At 40.8% G+C, this 22,665-nt stretch overlaps 1 protein-coding gene across 3 annotated transcripts in view; it reads left to right on the top strand.

The window, feature by feature from the left end:
- ABHD5 (abhydrolase domain containing 5) overlaps positions 1–15,708 on the top strand; it is a 31,264-nt gene extending 15,556 nt beyond the window's left edge. For 2 of the 3 annotated variants that reach the window (XM_030444096.1, XM_030444098.1), the window contains 6 exons: positions 1,746–1,831; positions 2,092–2,464; positions 5,407–5,561; positions 8,668–8,779; positions 9,319–9,505; positions 12,602–13,313. In XM_030444096.1, coding sequence (XP_030299956.1) covers positions 1,746–1,831; positions 2,092–2,464; positions 5,407–5,561; positions 8,668–8,779; positions 9,319–9,505; positions 12,602–12,691 — 1,003 coding nt within the window. In that variant the 3' untranslated portion in view covers positions 12,692–13,313. Of the gene's footprint in view, positions 1–1,745; positions 1,832–2,091; positions 2,465–5,406; positions 5,562–8,667; positions 8,780–9,318; positions 9,506–12,601 lie in introns of all 3 variants that reach the window. The other variant, XM_030444097.1, reaches the window with a different exon arrangement.
- Positions 15,709–22,665: the final 6,957 nt, after the last annotated feature.

Raw genomic sequence — 22,665 nt, 5'->3', positions numbered from 1 at the left:
GCTTCTGACCTAGGAGTTATGAATGAAAATGCTTAATTGAGCATATAACTAGCAGAAAGTTTGGCTCAGAAGGGTGATGACATAGCTATTGTTTAATAATTTACCAGACTAATTCATAACATTGGAAACAGTTGGTGACCTTGTTAAACTCAGATTTTATGGTGACTTACTGGTGAAACTGCTTTTGGGTGGTACTAGATTTAACCTCTTAAAACCTACTTTTAAATACATGTGTAGATTAATGTGGAAACAGACCACTTGGATGACCATTCCTTTAAAGTGACGAGTTCCTTCGTTTCTTAGACTGTTAGGACATGGCATGGAAGGGGGTACAGCCATTCCTTCCCAGCCCCTCAGTAAACCATTGGAAAGATTCCCACAGTTTAGTGGAAGGTTATTTATAGAACAACCAGACATCAGTGTGTTTCTCAGAGGAGTAAGTAATAGTGAATAGCAGTGGGCATGGGCAATGAGATGATTAATCCTTTTTGGGCAGGTATATTTTGGTGCTTTATTTTTTCTTGCGATTCCCCAGTATGTTACTATGAATGTGAACTGTGCTGCTTGTGATTGCAATGTGCATCCTCAGGAAACCTTTCATGTTGGATCATAAGCTTAAGTAGCTATGCAGCTGGAATAGCTCAGCCCCTTAAAAAGGTGGGGAAAAGGTCTTTAGGATAAAGGACTTAAGGGGCAAGATCTGTGATCTGTTATCCATGTGTTACGTACAGTCTGAGAAATTGAACATTGCTAACCTTATAGTCTTTTAGCATTAGTTGTTGTGCAACTAATACTTGAAGCATTCAGTCCTGGAAGCCCTGTAACTAACTGGAAAGAAGCTTAGTGTATGAAAAAACTGCTAAAGAAAGTAAGTTGAGTGTGAATTTGGGGCCTTATCCTCCTCCCTGTGAAGAATGGTCTGGGGTCCTGCAGTAGCAGTCTTTGCACTGATAGACTGAGCCACTTCAAAAGCAGATGAGAGAGGGAAAAAGATGATTCCTTCTTGAAAACAAGGGATAAATTAGCAGCCAGGGAGAGCTGGACCCAATTGCTCTGTCCTTTGGAGCCCTGTCGGTGAGGCAATGCTGTTAGCTGAGTCATTCCCCCTGCTCTCATGGGTCAGCTAGCACTACCAACTTGTGTTGGGAAACTGAAATTGCTGCTTTGTTTTCCTCTGTGACTTTGTTTCTATGTTGGTGAGGAAGTGCCTAGCTTCTTGCTTTGCTAGAATAAACCTTCTGTTTTGTTTTGTTTTTAAAATATTTATCTAGCATAGGAATCAGTTCAGGTTGGGCTGGCGAGCACGCTGTTTGTCGCGTTGTTGGAAGCAGTAGGTTCTTGCAGGAAAATGAGTGGGCAGGCAGGCAGACTTCCAAGAGAACTTGAGATGAGGCTATAAGCCCCAATGATTGTTTTACATATCCTGCCAGGCTTGTTGGGTCAGCAGGAGGGCTGATGTCTTCAGGTTCTCAGAAGTCTGCTCTGCCAGAGATAGAGCAGTAGACTCTGATCTCCATACACAGTAGAGAAACAACATTGTTTGAAAAACACCCCTGATCATGACACCGCTTTATAAAAGTCAGCAGAAAGTTAATTCCCCTCCCACTGCTCACTCGTGTCCTTCATGACGCGTAGTTTTTATGGGTTCTTTTATAAGAGCAGTAGAAGAAGTATCTTCAAAGTGTCAAATGATGCAAAATAATTTCGGTCTTACTCAATAAATTTATTCTGTGTTGCTGTTGTAGGTTAGGATGGTTATTCAGCTGGCTTCCTGCCTGGTGTCCCACATCACTGCTACACCTTAAAGAGGCCGAGAACAAAATGCTAAAATGTAAGTCTTTCATCTTTGGTAAAATTTATAGATTTTACTAGATTTTATATAGATATACTTTAAATATAATAAAAAAAGCTTTTGAATATGTCTTTTAAACTGATGAAATATATTAGATTGTCATTGTTCACTTTGCTTGGATATTTAACTGTAGACTCTCATTTGAAAGGGAATACCTATTTAAAACAGTGATTTCCATAGAATGTACTTAATATTTTATCAATATGTCTAGTGACATCAATTTTTCCCACTTTCTCCAGGTATTGCAAGCACATACAATAAACGATATGTGTATATATCTAATGGAAATAAAATATGGACACTGACATTCTCTCCAGATGTTTCACATAAAACTCCACTTGTTCTCCTGCATGGGTTTGGAGGAGGTGTTGGACTCTGGGCTCTCAATTTTGAAGATCTCTGTGAGAACAGGACCGTTCATGCTTTTGACCTCTTGGGATTTGGACATAGCAGTAGACCACAGTTTCACACTGATGCTCGGGAAGCAGAGAACCAGTTTGTGGAATCCATAGAAGAATGGAGAAAGGCGATGGAGATAGAAAAAATGATTTTACTTGGACACAACCTAGGTGGATTCCTGGCTGCTGCTTACTCATTAAAATACCCATCAAGGTATGTGAATAAGAAAGGAATGAAGGAATTCCTTTTCTTCATTTATCTAGAAATTTTAACACAGATATTATTTCATCAGGCTCTTTAAAGATTATCTTTAAGTAAATGACTGTGCTGATTTAAAGAAACTTAATACTGAATTCTAAACCCAAAGTATTAATTGTGTAGTTTGTTTCCAGGTGAACACAGAATCATAGATCTAGTAGATATGCTTTTTATATACTTTCCTCTACTTCTTTATTTCTCTTCAGTAACCCCTTTCAGTGTTACCAGGTGAAATAGCAAAGATCATATTTATGGGTGAATGGTGACATGTCTGAACAAACACAGGTTTGCAAAGGAAAAATAGGCATGCTTCTGTCAGACTTCCCATTATTATGGGTAACACTGAAACTTCTGAATGTAATTCCACTAAGTAATTCATGTTTATATGCTAACAGCCAGCCTGATGATGTAAAAATTATTTCAGTGGTTATTTGATTTAAATTCTCTGTATACTACTTTATATTTCTTGTTTGCAAAACAACCCCGCGGCGGGAGTCCTGCAATTGTATTTAATCAGCTATTTCTGCACCACACTGTGTCCAACAACTAAGCCATTTTCTCCCCTCTTAAACTAAAAATTTGTCTCTTTCTTTGATATAATGTGATCATATCACATTGATGAGCTAGGATCCCACCAGCTGAGGTCATTCTGTGTCAAAAAGAGGATGCTATTTTTGTTTAGCTACACATAGAGGACTCCTGTGAAAAACTGAATATAAATTCAACTTTCCACATCATATTGCAGACTCTATATTATACAAAACATACCTTATTCTTTTATATTCACATTTTATTATACCATATGCATTTCTTTGTTTCGTGTTTGGAGATTTTGAAATAAATTTATACATCATTTTTTCCTAAACTAGTTTGCCTATTTTCTTTCCAAGTGGATGACAGCTGGCACATGCAGCTGGAAATATATGAAAACAGATGTAGGCCTTAATCCATAATTGCAATTAATAAATGCAGTCCTCTGCTCTAGGGATGCAAACCTGTTATACTTTTGGGCATAAAGCAACTTTAGCTAACTGCAGTTAGTTTCTTCTAGGAATCACAAGTTTCGTATCCAGTCTTCCAAAGTATACATGAAGGATGCTATCTCACCCTTGTGGGATAGGATATTGTTTCTGCCCCCTACTGACTTGCTTCAAAAGTGACACTTCGTGTTTTCATGCTTCATTATGGTTATGTTAGGGTTAATTAGTTTGGGGGCATTCTAGTTTGTGCCCTCACATCGCTGATGTTTCCCTGAAATTAAGATAACACCATCAAATTAGCGAATTGACTGATAGGATCTTAAGACAGCATTGAATCAAGTGATAAGTATAGTACAGCCAAATTATTTAACAATGCATTAGAGGCTTAAGGGATTCTGGAAGCATATTGTTAGGAATGTAGATCTGTTTCTCCAAGCTTAGATGATCTGTTAATTTACTGCATTGTACCACAGTTATTTGTGGGACAAGTGAGACTGTTAATGCAAAAAGATTTGAATTTTAGAGTATTCCCAGCTAGTGGTGGGTCATGATTTTCAAATACTGCAGCTTCTGGGCTTCTACTTTTGAGAAGATTGTCATAATCAACTTCCCATTATTCCAGGGTTATGTTTTAGGATTGATTACCAAAAGGAGAAATGTGAAATTGGAAGGAAAGCACTAAAAAAGGAAATATGAGAAAACACTCTCTTTTTTTACATATGTCATGCTTAATGTCATAATTTGTGTATAGAATGTGTGGCTGTCCTGAACAGATCCTTAGTGCTTGTGCTTCTTAGCCTCTAATCTCTGCTCCCTGGTTTCTGTAGTTAAATTCTACCCAGTCCTTTCTTACTGTTGGTGTTTGCTGCTGTGTGCAGATGCTCTCATGGCTGAGCTGACAGCTAAGAAATATCTTTGTGAGCTTAATACTTTGCAACCCCTTATTTCAACCACAGATTTTTTGGTTTCCCAACTGATTATAGTCCAGAAATAGCCTTAGGAATCACTTCTGACATTGCATTAGGCACTAAGAACTCTGAGGTATTAAATATTGAACCTCCTGGCTTTGAAAGAGAAGGAACTCGTTTAGAGAAAAGTAAAGATGATGAAGCTTGCATAGAAAATCACCTTAAATATGCAAAACTGTAGTTAAGACTCACTTTTTCAGAAAACAGCGGTATCTAGGACAGAGTAGGTGTTAACTGTGGGATTAAACTGAAATGAATGATTCTGATCTGCCAAGATGAAATAGATTTTTTGCTTGAGGGGGACTCAGCATGAAGTGATTAGTAGTTGCATGTGTTGGAGACTTCTACTGTGCTCTCTGTACTCAAATTCCTTTGAGTAATAATTTTGTAAATTGTGTCTCTGACATTTCTTTGATGACCCAAACCCAGTAAGTTTAGCAAACGTGTTAATTTTGCTCTGCTTCTCTCAGCTCAAATTTTACTTTGATTAGATGATTTTTCAGTTAAATTACATCTCTTCTTACAAGAGAGATCTTGAGTGGCTTAAGAAAGAAAGGCTTTTATCGAGTTTATTTAAGTGAAACCTGTAGTTCTTTTCTCTCGTGCTGTTCCTGCAAATAATATTGACTGAGCATATAGATTAGGTGATTTTTGAAAACTGAAACAAGACTGGCCTTTTTCTCATGTGTATGACAGTGGGTTTCTATTGAATGAAGTTTCTCTCTGTGGTATGAGCTTCCAGTTTTTTGGTGTTCATACATACGATTAGTTGCCATTCAGTCTATGTCTAATTAGCCATCAAGAACAAAACCACTGATGAATCAGAAACTGGGTAATAAGCCACTATGATAGAAATTACTAGAAGAGGTTGCAGTGTCCACAGATAGTACATTTCTGTTGTACTCAGTTGAATAAAAATTACTGTACTCTAAACCTTTTTTTCCAACAGGGTCAAACATCTTATCTTAGTGGAGCCGTGGGGTTTTCCAGAGAGGCCTGACAATGCTGAACACGAGAGACCGATTCCAATCTGGATCAAGGCACTAGGAGCTATACTGAGTCCATTTAACCCATTAGCTGGTCTGAGGATAGCAGGACCCTTTGGTGAGTTTCAGCTACTCTTTAATACTGTTTCTGTTTTTGTTGGAAATAAACACAGGGCAGATAGACACCCCATTGAGATAAGCTTTGTTGTAAGCCCATGTCACCCACAGAGAAAAGAGCTGGAAAAGAAAGTGGAAGGTGTTGAAGAAACACAAACTCTTCAAGGACAAGACAGTTATAGAAAGATACATTATTGATGAGTACAGTTACAATGAATCATATGATGCTGGACATGTGTTAGGTAAGCCTGACAAAGAGGCATGAATGTGAAAAGGCTTTACTTTATTTGGAGAGAAAGGTGTGATCAAATTGGAAATTCATCATATGTATTCCTCGAGAAGGGAAAGAGGTTATCTGATCATTACTGTGGGTACTATGAGTATCTGCCATGGAGGCTTGGAAAAAGCCTTCAGGACTCACAAGTTACAGTTAGCTCACCTCTTCATCTTTTTTAGTATTCTATCTGAAGATAAACTAATGATATTTCTAGGCTTTGTTTACATTTAAGCCAAATCTGTTCCCTAAATCTCTTTCTATAGAGTATATATTTTAATATGCTGATCTATTTGATTATTTTGGGGAGTGTGGCAAAAGTAGCTTTTCAGGCAAGCAACAGGTTTTGCATAACCTGTTGGTTTTTTTTTAAAGGAAAATGCTAATTCAGTTAGCAACACAACCTGAAGCATATTGAGTGATAAACACTAATTTAATGCCTTTTGTCCAGTAAAAATGCGTGCATAAATCAATCCATATGGAAGAGTTCAAAGCTGAAATTACCTCCCTTAGCAAGTAAGTGCAGTCAAAACCATGCTGCAGAAACAGACCCTGTCCTGACAAAGTATCCCCAACCTAGCCTCACGTACTGGTTGCTGTGCAGGACAGTGCTTCTCAAATTTCTCATCTATTTCTAACTCCACATATTAAAAAGGTTTTACATCACCAATGCAATTTTTGACGGATGAACCATAATTCTTAGAGAAGGGTTAGGTTTTTAATACTGTGCTGCAAGTTGGGCATCAGCCCCCGCCTGATGAAGGCACTGAACCAAACCCAAGTTTCTTTCTACAAGCACTCTGGCAGTACTTCTTCAGCTGCTGGGCAAGCATAGCTGTCTGATGCTCACCATAAAGCCAATTGTTCTTGTTCAAAGGTATGAGTTAAGCACTTAAATATGAGTCATGCTCTTTGAGATATCACAATGGTATCACATGGATATTTAATCAGACCCTCAGGCAGATCTATAAACCTGGGAGAGAGACAGAAGCATGAGAGAACTTTTTCTTTGATTGGTTTCCAGTTAGTTGAGTTGCATGTTTTCCTCCACTTAGCTGAAACAATCACCCAGGGGGCTGACAGTATAGGGGTTTTGGGACTTGGCTTGGATTTGTGAATTCCATTCCTAGAGCTGAATGCCTAAAAATTCCTCAGGTCAAAGGTAATGCCACTGTAACCGCACCCTTTTTGTGGAACTCGAGAGTCTTCAGTGTTACAGTTTCTTTCTGCATTTGCATAGGCACTATGTAAAATAATTAGCCAGACAATTAAAGATGTCTTCATAAACACTACGAAAATGAAACAGTGTGATTTCATTCCAACATTTGTTCCTAGCTCCCTTGACTCCTTGTTTCATTCCCCCTCTCTCTGTGAATTCCTGGGGAAGGAGAATAGTTTTACAATTAGACCTACAGATAGAACACTTTCTATCAAAACTGAAAGTGAATTCTAAAACTGGGTAACATTCAGTCTCCTAGTTATAGGAAGCAGGGATTCTGTGGCCTCTGTGCTGGTAGCAGGGGAAGACACAATATTTATTAGTCTCTCTCTTCCAGATGCTCTTATTCCAATCCAGCTGCATTGTTTGTGTTAAAAAAAAAACACAAACAACCAGACAGAAAAAAAAGATACAAGTCACAGACAGAAAAAAAAGACACGAGTCCAGCAGTTGGACTCTGTATAGAGAAAATACAAGCAGCAGAGCAAATTGCAGAATGTTTGCAAAACCTTAATCGCTTCAGGACTTGAATTGTTGTTTCATAAGGGAATTATTTTCTCTTGCACTCTATTAGTTTTCTAAATTGATTTAAAGCACACATTAGGGTGTGTTGCAATAGTCTAATCTCCAGATTACAAAAACATAATAGATTGCTGTGGCAAGGTCTATGTAAATGGTACCAGGGCTTTGGCCAGGGAGAGGTGAGAAGAAGTGACATAACCGTAATTACACAGATTAGCAATGGTGTTTTCAGTTGACAAACCCAAGTGGTAAACGGGTCTCTCTTCAGGGATGAATAATATTCTTAGACTAAGATTAGCCTCTGATGAGGTTCTTGTCCCAGGCATCCATCTGCTCTACTAGAGGAGGCTTCTTCCTTATAGGTGATTTGGAACAGGAGCTTAAGTTTAGAAAGCCTGAGCCTGTCCCCTGAAGAGACCCGCTTATCTACTTCAGCTGTTAAGAGAGCATGGGGGCAATAGCTTTCCTAGGAGAAACTACTTTTAATTATACTAGTTCTTGTCTTAGAGCAAGATTTCTACACCTGCTTTTTAGCATAGACTGCTGTTTTTTCAACTAAATACTTGTTAGATGAACTAGCTTCAGAAGATTTCTGTAAAAGGAGAGAACAGATTAATATCTAAGGGGAAAAACCAGCCCAGCCTTTTCAGCAACATGTTTGAAAGTGTTGCTTTTGGCCCACTCAGTGCTGCCAGAGCAAGGAGAAAGAGTACTGGTATCATAAGGGAGTGAACTGGTAGCAAAAAGATACTCTGCCTAATCCTTTTGCTGGGCCCCTTGGCATATTTCTTTTGTTACAACAGTGGCCCTTCTCAAACATTCCCCTTATGTATTTGGCAGGGATTGAACTGCCTCTGTTCTGGTGCAGCATAAAATCCTTAGGAAAGTTTATCTTCAGTTCCTGCTCGGTGTAACGCCATGGTGTTCTCCTAAGACATCATGCAAGTGGTGAAATAAAACATTGGTTTAGAAATCAAGCTTAGCCACAAGTTTTCAGGGAATGTGTTCGGAGGGTTGTAATGAAAAATGTTTGGCAATCTGATAAAGTTGTTTGTACTAATTCCTCCTTTAATAGCATTTTTTGTTTTCCAGGATTAAGCCTTGTTCAACGTTTAAGACCAGATTTCAAGCGAAAATATTCATCAATGTTTGATGATAACACTGTGGCTGAGTACATCTATCACTGCAATGTACAGTCCCCTAGGTGAGCATGAGTTTCCCGGTATACGATTTGAAGTCCATCTTTCATTTATTTTGTGCCTGCTGCTCCCTCCAATGGCCATGGCAACAGTGTGCATGCTGTGTTTTTTTTTAAACATTGTAATGTCTATTCGTTTAGTTGAAGAAAAAAAGAGCATTGCACCTTTTCTGAATTCCAGAAACTGAAAAATGTAAAAGCCATGCTAATTCTATGTTTCTTCTAAATTACCTGTGTGTTAATTCTGAGAGAGTTTGGGCACTAATTTGCAATTTAAAAAACATTACAGTTCTTTAACAAATTTCCTTAACAAAACTTTAAAAATTAGTCCTTTCATTCTTTTAAGTATTACCACTCACTACTGTAAAAACATAGGCTCTTTCTTTTGGCAATTACACACAAATCTTGAAAACTTCTATTTCTTAGTATTAAACAGCCTTATATAATATTGCACTGGGTTGCCAAAAGGCACAGAAACTTTAATTTAGGCAGCAGGCATATCCTACAGCAGTTTAACTTGTTTTGTCCTTTTGAATATCTTGAAGTGGTGAAACAGCTTTTAAGAACATGACAATTCCTTACGGATGGGCAAAAAGACCGATGCTGCAAAGGATTTCACAGCTGGATCAAGACATTCCTATCACTGTGGTCTATGGAGCACGTTCGTGTATAGATGGGAATTCTGGCAGTACTATCCAGTCCCTGAGACCAAATTCATATGTGAAGACAATAGTAAGTTGGCTTGTAAAGCAGTTTGTTTACTGTGTGGATTTTTTAAATTAGTATCTATGGTCTTTTTACACCAAGTGTGGATATACTGGTCCTTTGATTTAAAACCCAGAGCAATAACTTCCAGTTTCTGAAACAGAGAGAGAGCAAGTGTTAGATCAGAGAAAACCTGAGTAGAAAAGTAATGAGTTCTCAGAGTAAGAAGGAAACTGGCTGTAGCGCTGTGAGCTGACTTAGATATTTGAGCAAGGTCATTCTTCTGTGCTAGAAGATATTTTTCTCTACGCTGTGTTAATGCAAGTAGATTTTGTGGTCACTGGTAAGTATCAGTGGTTTTGTCTGTGTTTTACATCACAGTAGTCCTAATATCTGCATATATGTAGTACACAGTACACAGTGCCTGTATAAAGCTTTTGTTTCTCTGATCAGAGAGTGGTATGTACATGGTGCTTAGGCTCTTGTGAGCTTCTTTCTTTAAGTAATTAAAAAAACATTTGGTGTTGTCTTCCTTGCTAGCACATTCCTGCTTAGAAGGATGGCATAGTCATTTAAAATGTGTGTACTTGCAACTTGGTGCGATTGTGCGCACTGTTTTTTTGGTGATTTCTATAAAAACAAACAAATTTAAAAGCATTCTCCGTGCATTATCACATCAGTCAGCTGTGATTATTGGATATGCATATATGTTGCAGTGCTATGAAGTGACAACATTTTTAATACACCAGCTGGCTTCTTGCTGATGTCCAGATCTAGCTGGACAGGATTGTACAGTATGTGATGTCAATAGTACACTACAACAAATCATTCAAATAAAATTTTATAATCTTGTTGTAGCTGACATCACATCTGGAACTCGGAGAAAAGACATTGTTATTGAACTGTTTACATCTGTTAAAGAGCACAAATGTGTTTCATAAATGTTGATTTCCAGGCTGAAAATGTCACTTAGCTGCTTTACCAGACAGAAAGTTGTAACAAAAAGTCACTGGTGTGTACAACAGATTGTTACGGTAAGCATATACCATTCAGGCAGGTTTTTTCCAGTCTGGGCAGTGGCTTTCAGAAGGACCTCTGGAAAACTCAATTGTATTCCAACTTAAAATTTTGTCAAGCCAAATACAGATTCTAAGAGGTAAATTGGTTTGCTAGAAATTATAGGACATTGAAAATCTGAGGATGGGAAGGATTCTCATGAAGCTGAACCTGCAATGTACCTGTCAGTGCTATCCTTGATAAAATGCACATTCTGGGGCTTTATCATGTGTGCTTATTTCTAATTAATTTTTAATTTTAGTTTGTGGAGTTTTTTAACACAGTAACATAGCTATATTTTTATAGGCTTCAATTTGAGACTTAAGAGGGAATAGTTTAAGGAAGGAAGGAGAGGAAAAATAGATTTAAATGCAAACTACTCTTGTACTAATTAAAAAATGAATATAGGTCAAGTACCTTTGCAATTCACTATAATGATGGCTTGCTTCATACCATTTTTGGCAGAGAATGATAAGTTATAGAAATAGGGTAGCCTATTTCTCTAGGTTTGTGGTTACTTAAGCCCTTAATTTTGTTATATAGTTGCAGTTAAATAACCTAGGTCACAAATGCCAGTATTTCCCCCCATTGTTGCATCATTTGGATTTTAGTTGTACTTGCATAGTAGTTGTTAATTTGAAGAGCTGAAATATGCTTCAACAAGTCCAGAAGATTCCCCGACTTCTGAGTTTTTACTTTATCCTAGTAGTTTCTTTAGTCTCTTCCATGTCATTTTTATAATAAGCAAATACAAATTATTTGATGCTCTAAGTTGAACACTTACATAACTAAAGAGCAACCTGGCAGAACTATGTGAGCAGACAAGGCAGGCGATGAAGATGAATCAGAAATTTGATGTATAAAGCACGTTCTCTGTCATGGTTTAACGCTGGCCTGGCAATTAAACCGAGTAACAGACTCTCTCTATTAATCTCTCTCTCCTCCCTGATAAAGAAAGGAGAGAGAATAAGGGAGACAGACTTATGGGTTGGAAACTAAACTACACAACTTTAATGAAACAGTAATGATAAATAGGAAAAATTACTAAATATATACAAATATACAGGAAAATGGATACCACGTTCCTCCCCCCTCTTCCCCCAATAACTCTCACATCACCACTGAGGCTGCAGGGCAGCCCTGGGAAAGTCCAGGCTGGACTCCTGGAGTCGGCAGCAGTTGGGAACTGGAGGCAGGAACACACAGATATGGGCTGGCACGGATCAGGACCACAGGCAGACGAACGGACAGAATCCTTCCAGGATGCCGGGTGAAGGAAGGGAAGCAGGAAAGGCAGGAAGGGCAGGCAGCCGGAAGCTGGAAGCATGGCTTGGCCCTCGTGATGCCTCAGATTTATACTGAGTATGATGTATATGGGATGGAATACTCTGTTTGGTCAATTCTGGCATCTATCTTGTCCGTTCCTCCCCAAGGGAGGGCTGCAGGCAGGACCTCTTTATCCTCCTGGAGGGTAAAATGTTCCTCAGAGCTGAGCAGTGTCCTTGGCTCTGCACACCAGTCTCTAGCAGTAACTATAAACATTGAGTGTTATCAGTCCCAGAAGCAGACACTGTCTGAGAAACTTGCTGTTAATTTCAGCAAGTGCAGCTACTTATAAGAGACTTAGCTGAAAGCAAAAGTACAAGACAGAAAAATCACCTTTATCCTGGCCCAAACCAGGACATTCTCTCCTAAGTTTGTTTTGCAGTGACTTGTGTCTGCTTGAACAGTGTATTTTATTGTGTGAGATGAATAAGCAAGTTTTATACACTCTTTTCCAGTGTAGCAAAGTTCCCTCACCATGTCAGACAAGCTTCCATTTTTCCTTACACTTACAGTCCTTTTTAGGCTGTGTGATACCACCTCCTGGCAGCAGTCATGCTAACTGCATTAAAACAGGCAGGGTGTAAGAGATCTGTTCGTATTGAAATTTTTCATTTCAAGTAATAAGCTGTCATGTAGGTAATGTGTAAAAGTCAAGTTTTTCACATATTCTTGTTATGTATGTATGTATGTATGTATTATGTTGTTGTGATTTTGACCTATTTCTTCACTTTCATCCTCCAGGCTATCCTTGGTGCAGGTCATTACGTGTATGCTGATCAACCTGAAGACTTCAATGAGAGAGTGAAAGATATCTGTGACTCCGTGGACTGACTGTCTTCTGTTCTTCAGAAAGTCATACCATAGGTAGCATTGAATAGCAATACTCTCTAGGAAATCACTAAAGAACATGAAGCTAATGGAAAAGGCTCTGTTTGCACACTGTTTCTTCTAAGAAGCCATTTGCACACTTTAAACCACTGAGTGCCTTTTTTGGGGAGGGTATAGGGAGATTTGAGGCAAGCTTTGTACAGCTTTGTTTGAGATTGGTCTGTAGATTATTGACCTGTCATATATGAAATTACATGTAACTTTTAAAACTGGAATTTTCTTCAAAATTTGACTGAATTTTGCACATGCTGAACTCTCTAAAAATGCTGAATTCTCCACTAAGACAGAACACTGTACCGATATAGATACAATATATAAATGCAATTTGGTTTCTTTATAGAGATTTGTACTTTCTAGTTGATGTTTCATAGCAAGAGTATGAAATCGCTTCTACATTTTAAATATTTTTGGAATTCAGAACTCTGTATACAGAGGATGTGTTTTTATTTTTTATTAATTGGAGTGATAACAGCTTATGAAGCTGATTTTGGGAGAGGGACAGGTTGAAAATGATGAGCAGTGTCTATCACTGAAAGTTGTGTGCTAGTTTGTAAAGGAACTGGGGTTCCAGGTTAGGAAGTCTGGTGGATTTTCTTTCCATTTATCTCAAGACATCTTTTTTCATCTGTGCAGTTTTTACAGAAGGCTCCGTTTGTAAGAGTTAATGATGTCACCAGCACTCATGCTTCCATAAATATTTTTATATGTAGATTTGAGTGATTTAAAATAGAGAAGATGGCTTGTTAGTTGCTTCATCTATTTTTAACGCTTTACTGCAAGATTTGTTACTAGCCTAAACCTAACAATTATATGTAAGTTGGCAAGATTTTGACTAGGGCTAGGGAATGGCATCTGGAGAGTGAGCATAATTCCCTTTTTCTTCAGCTAGAGAACCTAGTCCACTTCTTAGTAAATTCAGGGCAGAGAAGAGGCAGACGGAGAATACTGATATTCTCTAACTGAGAGCTACAATAGGTTAATATATTTTAATAAACATGCAGCCTCCTTATAGGAAGGATTATTACTGAAATGAACAATGCCACTCTAATGGATTATTATTATTATAATTATACATTTTGGAGATTCTTTATATAATTATATATTTTAATTTAGTATTTCAGTATCAGCGATAATCCGATCTCTGCATCTTCTTGAAATTGTAGGGTGATGCTAGTTCTTCACATGCTTAGTAAATTATATTAAGCAAAATACTTTGTCACTTTAAAGCCAAATTATGTGGTCATTTGTTTTTTTAACAAGTTTACATAAAACTGTTGATTTGCTTTTGAATATTAAATTGACTACTGAAGAGTTCTTAATACTTTTACAAGACAAGTTGAATTAATGACAGCACCATCTTAAAGCTTTGGGGGAATTCTGTGTGTTTTTTTCTCAAATTAGTAAATTGTTGCACATATTGATGATGTGGAAGGTAAAGATAACTGAAATACGCAGGAATTACTCTGATGGTGTTCCCAGCCAAACATAATCTCTCTATTTCTGAAGGAGTTATTTATCTATATGGTGCTATGTAAACATCAAATAGTCTTTGTGATTGCCTTTACTGGTAGCACTTAATACATAACAAGCTAAGGATTTTAATTAAAATTGAATTAAGTTACTTTTTCACTTAGCAGATGACCAAATTTTAAACAAAACTTTGGGAAATTTTCTGAAATCTTGAGTTCAAACTGGAAAATCAGAATAGCGATTCTGTTTTTTAATATAAGCTATAAATTGTCAGTCACGACACCATTTAGATGGATGCCTTCTGTATGTATTTTTTCACCCTTTTCAGTGTCTAATTTGTGTTTATCAACTTTGGCCATTCTTTCAATTTTTTGTAAAAACCAAATGCAGAAATATATTTTGTAGTGTCCTCCAAATATGAAAAGGTCAAACAAACTATTGGTATTTTCAGATAGCACTTACTGATGGGAACTCTAGATTCCACATCAAAAGACAGAAGGAGGGATAAAAATTGTACACTGAATGTGAATATTGTTTTAAATATCCCTTGCTTTTTCAGCTTATTGTATTAATAAGATTTATTGCTTAAGTTTTGCACAAAAAAAAATAAATATTATATTTGAGTAATATTAAGACGTGTTACTTTTGTAAAAATTGGGTGTAACTAAGCCCTGAGAATCAAGAGTAATTAAGTTGAGCTGAACTATCCAAAATACATTAAAATTACAGCAGTACTTGTTTGCAAGTGTCTCAAGGTCTTTAGCTTTTCTTGTGTTTAGCTGAAAGTGGAAAGCATTTGCTAACAAGTAGCTGCAAGCTCAGAATGCTGGTTTTATATAGAAAGAAAGTGTTTGTTAGTTATCTTCCAGGCAGTGTTAGATACTCCTGTGAAGGTCAAGATGGAATTCTGAATATCCCATTGTGTGCAACATAACCCAAAAGTTACTTTAATAAACATCCTAAGAGGTGTCTAACAGCAAATGAAAAGCTGATACTGAAAAGCCTTGGGAGCTAGAACTTTTGTGAACAACTGTTGCTGTCTAGGAATAAGCTCAGTTTCTGCAGAAGTTCTGTCACAGTGTGATGACCTGTTCCTTAAATGTGCTGTGGTGAGCACTGAACACTGATGGTGCTATTTTTATTACTGTGCTACAAAATAAGGCAAGAGTCACAGGCACAAAGGCACCCAAAGAGCTATCCTGTAGCATCAAAGTGAAGACAGTACCAGAGGCTAAGCCATAACAAAAAGAAGCCAAAATATTAATAAAAATCCATGATTAGCAGTCTGAGTCTTCAGGACATGCTCTTCTTCCTGCAGTTGTTGTGATAAAATTTTATTAAAGTAACTTAGTAATATTTTATTTGCGTGGCTGAGTTCATCGTGTTACTTATTGAACCCTGCTAGATTAGATTTTAGTTCTGAAAAACTGATTTTCAGGGAAGTAACTTATTGATAAGATTCTATAATAAAACATTCACAACCATCACAAGCAAGTCCCTGTTTGTATCTGATTGTGAAGTGGAAATGGAGTACGTGAGCATGGAAAAATGGGTCTGAACAGAAGAAATGGCGTCATCTGGTTTCACTCAGATTCAACCAATGCTGGCATTTCTTTTAAACTATATCTTTTTAAGGTTCCTACAACTGATCATGCTGAACTGATGTGACAGGCTCAGTCTGAAACTCCCTCTGTGTTCCACTGTGGTTCCTCGAATCCCCAGCCCTTCCAGATCACATTTATTCAGCTTGCTGACTAGGAGTATGACAAGATTAAAGACAATAAAAACATCTGCAGTCAGTGTATGGGCAGGCACGTTCAGGAATGTTCTGTTTTGCTAGAATTCATCAAAGTGTGGTCCTGCAGCAGCCTCAAGCAGACAGTCAGGTGCTGTTTAAATGGGTAACTCCTTGGGGCTCCTCTACTGAGCTCATCCTGCCATGTGTTAAGCATGGCAGCACACCCATGTTGCCAGAAGCCTTCATCTTGAGGATTTATTTTGTAGGAAGCACAAGTGGAACTTCCCAGAAGTTGTCATTGAAGGTATCTGGAGAGAGGCACATTTTAGTGGGATTAGTAAGATGGGGACAGGGTTCAAGTGGGTGCAACAATTGTTTCCTGGTGGCACTAAGGTGAAAATGGATGGAGATGTTGGGTTTTCAAGCAGGTGACGGACAGACCAGTGCATAGAGCAGTGACACATAACTAGGGTGGCAGTATGCACCACAAGGAACAGTAGGAGCTAGAAAGGAGCAAGGCAGCTGGTAACAGCAAAATTCAGCTGAAAAGTTGGGGGACATAAATGTTTGCTTCAAGAGCCAGTTCAGCTCTGGGTGTGAGGGTAAGGGAAGGGGTGAGGGAAAAGTTCTGGGTGCCTAGGGCATGGAGAGAGCAAGGACTGGCAAAGAAGGAGAGAGAGGGACCTGTCTGACGTGCCCTGGGTAGGTGTGAAGTTCTTGGCTAGGGCAGAAGGTAGGGTGCTGCTGAAGGAGTGCCTGCAAGGAGATGACAAGCCCCGGGCAGCCAGCATCTGTGATCCAGCTAAGTGCTAAACCAAAGTATCTTCTTGGGTAATTAATTCCTTATTGTCTTTATGAAACACTGAATATTTGTCTTAACAAAATCTTTATGTCTGGGTGCTGGAACTAGACAGCAAGCTGGCATTTCCATCTCTTGTTTTATCTGTGCTAGCTAAGGCTGCCACACAACACGTCTCACAGAGGTAAGGCAGGTAAGGTGCCAGCACCAGCTAGAGGGGGATCTGGCTGGAGAGCTTGCATCTACACTGCGTGGGGCACTGTGAAGTTTTGATATCTCTAGACTAAAGCTTGTCTCCTGAGTACAAGTACTACTTCACAAGCTGGACACAGTTGCCTCGGTCTGGTACTGGGATGGGAAACATTTAAAGAATGGCTGTCTCCTGCAGTGCTGGGGAAATGATGAGAAATGGGGTTTGCACGAGTGAAAATGAGTCGGTGAGGTAGGGGGGGGGGATGCTAGACAGCCCAAGGAAAGGTGAAAAATCAAGATGTGCAGCAAGACTTGACACCAAAGATCATACATCTGTCTTTTGCAAGAGGAGTAGAGGGCCTTGACTCTATTCCAGCTTGCCTCACTGCATTTTGGTCACAGGAGTGGCCTCCAGATTTGGATGTGGTCAGTAGAATGTAGAAATACAAAATGTGGGAAGATTAGTCATGTATATTTTAAAGATAAAATACACAAGTATCAAGAACATACTGCATTGAAATCTAGACTTCTTTTTGATAGATACTTAATTTGCAGTCATCATTAGCAGCAAAAGGAAAGTGGTGACAACTCTGTAAGCTAAGTGTTTGCTTGTATTTTGTGCTTCACTTGTAGAGGAAAGCTAGCAAGCTGAAACAGCTTGTTTGGGAAAGCAGGGTGAGGGCTGTGAGGGGGAGTGTAGCCCCAAATGTAAGCTAAGAAGTAATGTGCTTTGAAAATTAATGACTGCAAAAGCAGAATCTCCATATATTTACAGGTCTATTTTTGCACTCCTGAATTCACCTACTTGATGTGTAAATGACTGGAGCTATGTGTGGAGCAAGGTGAGGCTATCACTTCCTTTGCAGCTTTGAGATATTTAAATGCTTGCCTGATATCCAGCAGCCTTTCTGCTTTGACTTTATTTAAAGACATTTGCATTCACTCCTAGCTCAAATCTAAAATGGAGGCTAAACAGCTCAGTGGATACAAATCCCCCAGCTAGTACATTCCTCTAAAATGGGGATTATTGTTCATGTTTACCCCTCATTCCTGTTCTCCTTGGTGCCTGCCAGGTGTGAGATCCATCTCCCTCAGCTCGTCCTGCCAGATGCTGAGCCCCTGTGTTTGACCATAGGCTGGTGTCTGGTTTTTGCCTTCTGAGTTTCCCCAGTAGATGCTCTGGTAAATACACAGGGTCAAGGAAAATAACCATTCTGCAAACACTCTGCATATCAAGTGGATGTGCAAGTGGAAGGCTCTGGTAATGGCATCTGAGAGAAGGACCTACAAATCCTGGGAGTGATGGGATGATGATCCAGCCCTTTGCTGCAGCTTGTTTTCAGGCTTGCAGGTCCTGATGCATCTCTGCTTACTATACATCCCCAACTCACAATTTAATTCCCCCATCCAGCTTCCCTGAGCTGTAGGGTGAAACCTTTGGTCCTCTTGGGCATCTTAAACACCGCCATCCTAGCAGTCCACTGGCATTTATCTCACTTACAGCTGCAGCCTTCAGGAGTATGTGCCTGTTTCTATTAAGAAAGTTTGCAGGGTAATAGTGGGTGCAGGTAAGGCACACAGAAAGCTAAGGAGATAAAACACCAACTCATCCCTCTCAACCACTTCCTGCCCAGCTTTCAGACCCTCTCTGTCCCCTGCCACATACCTGACACACAGCAGGTGCCCCACTTGGGGAACACCTCTCCCTGGTTGTGAATCCTCTTGCTTTTCTTCCTGGAGACCTCCCATGCTTCGGCCCCCGTGCCTGTGGGTAACTCACTGTTCTGCAAAGGAGGATTGGGCTGTGCTGGCACTCTGCATCATCCTGTAGCACGTTCCAGGCTCTGTGGCACCTGCCATGGTTCCTGGTTGGTACCTGCCTTGTTCGTATTGATAGAAGAATTCAGGTGGGCTACAGAGGCATTTGTCACCAAAATGTTACATAAACTATTTTAATTTTTTTTTTTCATTACTAGCAGATTTCAGCAGTCGTTTCAGGGACAGCAACTACTAACCATGCAGCAGTGTTTGCCTATTGTATAATGGCTATATATTCGATTTATAAGGAATCTAAAAATATTTTAGACTTAAGTGCTAAAGGGTTAGTAAGAAAGCATGTTCGTTTTTTCCACTGAGACATTGGGAAATGGATGAAAATCCAGCCAGGTGAATGAATCCAAACCCTCACTGAGTCACACCTTTAATTATAACAGGCAAATGATAACAAAAGCATTTCCCTTGGGTTCTTCTTCCCATTTGGGGCTGTGCATCTCTGTCACCCCAGTATCTCTACACCTGCGTTGTTGGCCACACAGGGTGTCAGTAGGAGCAGGGAGGGAGGGGGAAGTTCTCTCCACCTTTCCTCAATTAGTTGGGAAGAGGGGGCTCTCATCTCCTTTTCTCCATCTGTTCTATTCAGATCCTGCTCGAGGGGAGATGTTGGTCCCAAACCACGCTGGCACCCTCTCCAGGCACCTGCTTCTATATAGAGCTGCCTTGAAGAGAAGAGCTGTACTGCAGTCTCTTTTTCCACACCTGATAGAGTGATAGACTCTAGAATCATACCACCACTTTGGTTGGAAAAGACCTTAAAGCATATTAAGTCCAAGCTATGGTCTGAGATACCTATAAGTACAGGCAGAGGTAAAATAGGAATTAAATCTATTTGATTCACCCCTTTCCTAAGATAAAGGGAAGGTCATGGGTGAGGTGTTGTCCCATTAATGTATTCTTCTGTAGTAGTGCATCACTGTTTTATTTATCCTAATGTCTTTCCACAAGGCAGAAATGAAACCCAAACAGAAAGACGAGACATTGGAAAGAGGAGGGGGTGCACAGATTAACCTCCTCTGTTACTAGAGACCATCCCCAGAATGAGAATAAATGGTGATAAGAGGAAAAAATAACTGGGACAGAATTATTAAATAAGGGGCAACTTTTAAAGTGGCTCCAGTCTGGTTTCTAATTTTGTTCCTGTAATTTGATTGTGGGTTTAAATGGCACTGCTTAGACATCAGCTACTTGATCTCCAGGCAGCTGCAGGTATGCAGTGCAGAAGTATGTGTTGGGGCACAGCCACAGGGATGCTCTGCCGGGGCTGCATGGGTGCTGTCCTGCCAGCCTGCTGAGAGGGAGGGCAGCCACCTCCTGGGCTGCAGGGCAGGGCAGAAATCCCTTTGCTTCAATGAAGCTGTCACCAGCAGCTGTCAAGGCCCTCAAAGATGAGGAGATGTATGGGGGGGCACACAGGGGTACGGGTGAGGCAGTTGGGATCCCCCAGCCTGTACCAGCCTCCCCTTTCCATACACCTCACTCTCCCAGGGAGATGCAGCAGCCTGCAGCTGGCCATGCCCCAAGGACAAAGGGGTGCCAGCTTTACTGCTGCTGACCTGGGTCTCCCCCAACAAATTTTTGCAGTTGGATTTGTGGGTGTCCCAAAAAAGGAGCGTGAGGGAAACAATGCTGTTGCCAGGAGAAGAGCAGCATTCATTACCGCGATAATATTGACCCATAAATGAAGTAAACGAACAAACAAACTAATAAAGAAAGATACGGCTACAAGAAACCTGTCAGGCACCATCAGCTGAGGCTAAGCACAAGGGGTCTGTCTCCAGCCTCGGTCCCAGGCTCTGTTGCAGCTTGCCGCCACTGCATGTCACTGTTAGGACAGCGCGACACGGGAAGGGCTGACTGAGAGTTGTGCAGCTCCAGCGGGGACAGGGCCCTCGCTGTCCCCGGGGGAAGGACCGCCCCTGTGGAGATGTGCTGCAGGAACCCCACACCCGAGGGGGTGGGTTGGCAAAACAGCCGAAAGGCTCAGTCCCTTCTGCACAGACAGGTTGTCCCCAAAGTGATGGAAACGAGGAGTCTGAGCTACGTGTTCAATTAAAAGGGTGGGTTTGTTTTTTTTCTGAGAGACACTGAAGTAACACCTGGGGACAGGCTGGAAGTGGCCCCCGGCCATTCCAAGTCAGCTCAGTCCCCAGCCAGAGGACAAGGGGCAATGGTTTAAAACTTAAGAGGTTTAGATTAGACATAAGGAGGAAATTCTTTCCTGTGAGGGTGGTGAGGTGCTAGAACAGGTTGTTCAGGGAATTTGGGGATGTCCCCTCCCTGGAAGTATTCAAGGCCAGCTGGAATTGGGCTTAGAGCAACCTGGTCTAGTGGGAGGTGTCCCTGCCCATGGTGGGGGCGTTGGAAGTGGATGGTCCTAACCATTCTGTGATTCTGTGATTCTATGAACTGGGGCTGTACCAGCTGCTGCTAAGAGAAAGAGACAGTTCACTGGACCTCAGTGGTGGGACTGGTGATGGTGGGAGCTGGGGGAAGAGGGGTGGTCACCCCAGGATGGTGACCATGCCATGGTGGAGAGCAGGATCTGGCCTCACCACAGCCATGGGGCAAAGCTCATCCCACAGTTTAGGAGATTATAGCCCATGTAGGCATTGTGCTGTTGGGCATCTACCTTCCTGGTCTGGGTGCTGATGGTGCAAGAAGAGGTGACACCCAGGCCCAGGCCTGCACCCTCTCCTGCACTCTTCCTTACAATCAGAGGTGGCAGCTTGGTGACAGACTACTCAAGGGGTGACACGTCTGCCCAGAAGAGCTTGTTACAGAAGTAGGGCATGATTCATGGTTCAAGGGGAAAACTGAAATGCCATCATGTGCTGAGAATCAGGTGGTACCGGTGCAAGTAAAAGAGAGCCTCTTAGTCTCTGCTTCCTCACTTCCGTGTGCTTCTGGACATGTAATGACACCTTCCAGAAACAAGGATTTGTGCCATGTGGGGATGGAGAAATACCCCTGGCTGCAGCAACGTCACCTCTTATTTGATAGGAGATACAGAAAGAGAGGTGACGTTGCTGCAGGCAGGAGTGTTTTGAGGACACAGACTCATGGTCACCAGCAGTGTTGTTACACATTAAGCCATGTTTCACCTACCTGGTGACTGTATTCATGCAAAAGCATTATAGTATCCAGGTGGCATTTTAAAAGATCCTAGGAGGGATGGCTGTGGCATCCTATCAGTCCAACTCAGCACCTGTAATGTTGTCTCACTGTACTGCTGTAATCCCTGCCCTCCATGGTCTGCCACCATCAAACCAAGGTGTCTGACCCTGTAGCCATGTCACATCTCTCTGCAGGAGCCAAGGCTGGGACAGGAGCAGTCTGGCAGCCCAGCACTTGATGCAATACTGAATTTCTTAGAGCTTCTCAGCCTGAAAGATGCCCAAATGTTTCAAAAAGGACATTCGGGCATCTTTGAGGCTGAGATGCTCTAAGAAATTCTGGAACATCTGTGCATCTTTGAAGCTGAGATGCTCTAAGATGCTCAGCTTCTTGGCAGGTCTCCCCAGCACACATACACAGGCTGTTTGTCTCAACAGGATATTAAAAAGCAGAGATTATAAAAGCAAGGCACGATACGAGGCGAGGCTTAGCTCACAGTGTCGACATTTATCTCCTCTCTGCAGCTCGCGTTCGGTTTGTAGAAAACATCTGCAGCCCCCACCACCCCCTCCTCACACACCCCTCAGAGGAGGACGCACTCCCTCCTGGAGTCTGCTGCTGTGACAGGGGTTGACTACCCTGACTGGACCTGGTGTCCAAACAGGTAATTCTCTCATGGGGTACCAGGAGACCCATTTTGGCTCTGGCTGAGGCACCCGGTCCTCCTGACACTGTAGATCTGCGTTCCTTAGGTCCTGCCTCCAGCAT

This window comes from Calypte anna, chromosome 2 (genome assembly GCF_003957555.1).
Source record: "Calypte anna isolate BGI_N300 chromosome 2, bCalAnn1_v1.p, whole genome shotgun sequence".
In the NCBI taxonomy this organism is placed as follows: domain Eukaryota; kingdom Metazoa; phylum Chordata; class Aves; order Apodiformes; family Trochilidae; genus Calypte; species Calypte anna.
The sequence above is the reverse complement of the archived record's forward strand: the minus strand, read 5'-3'. Positions and strand labels throughout refer to the sequence as shown.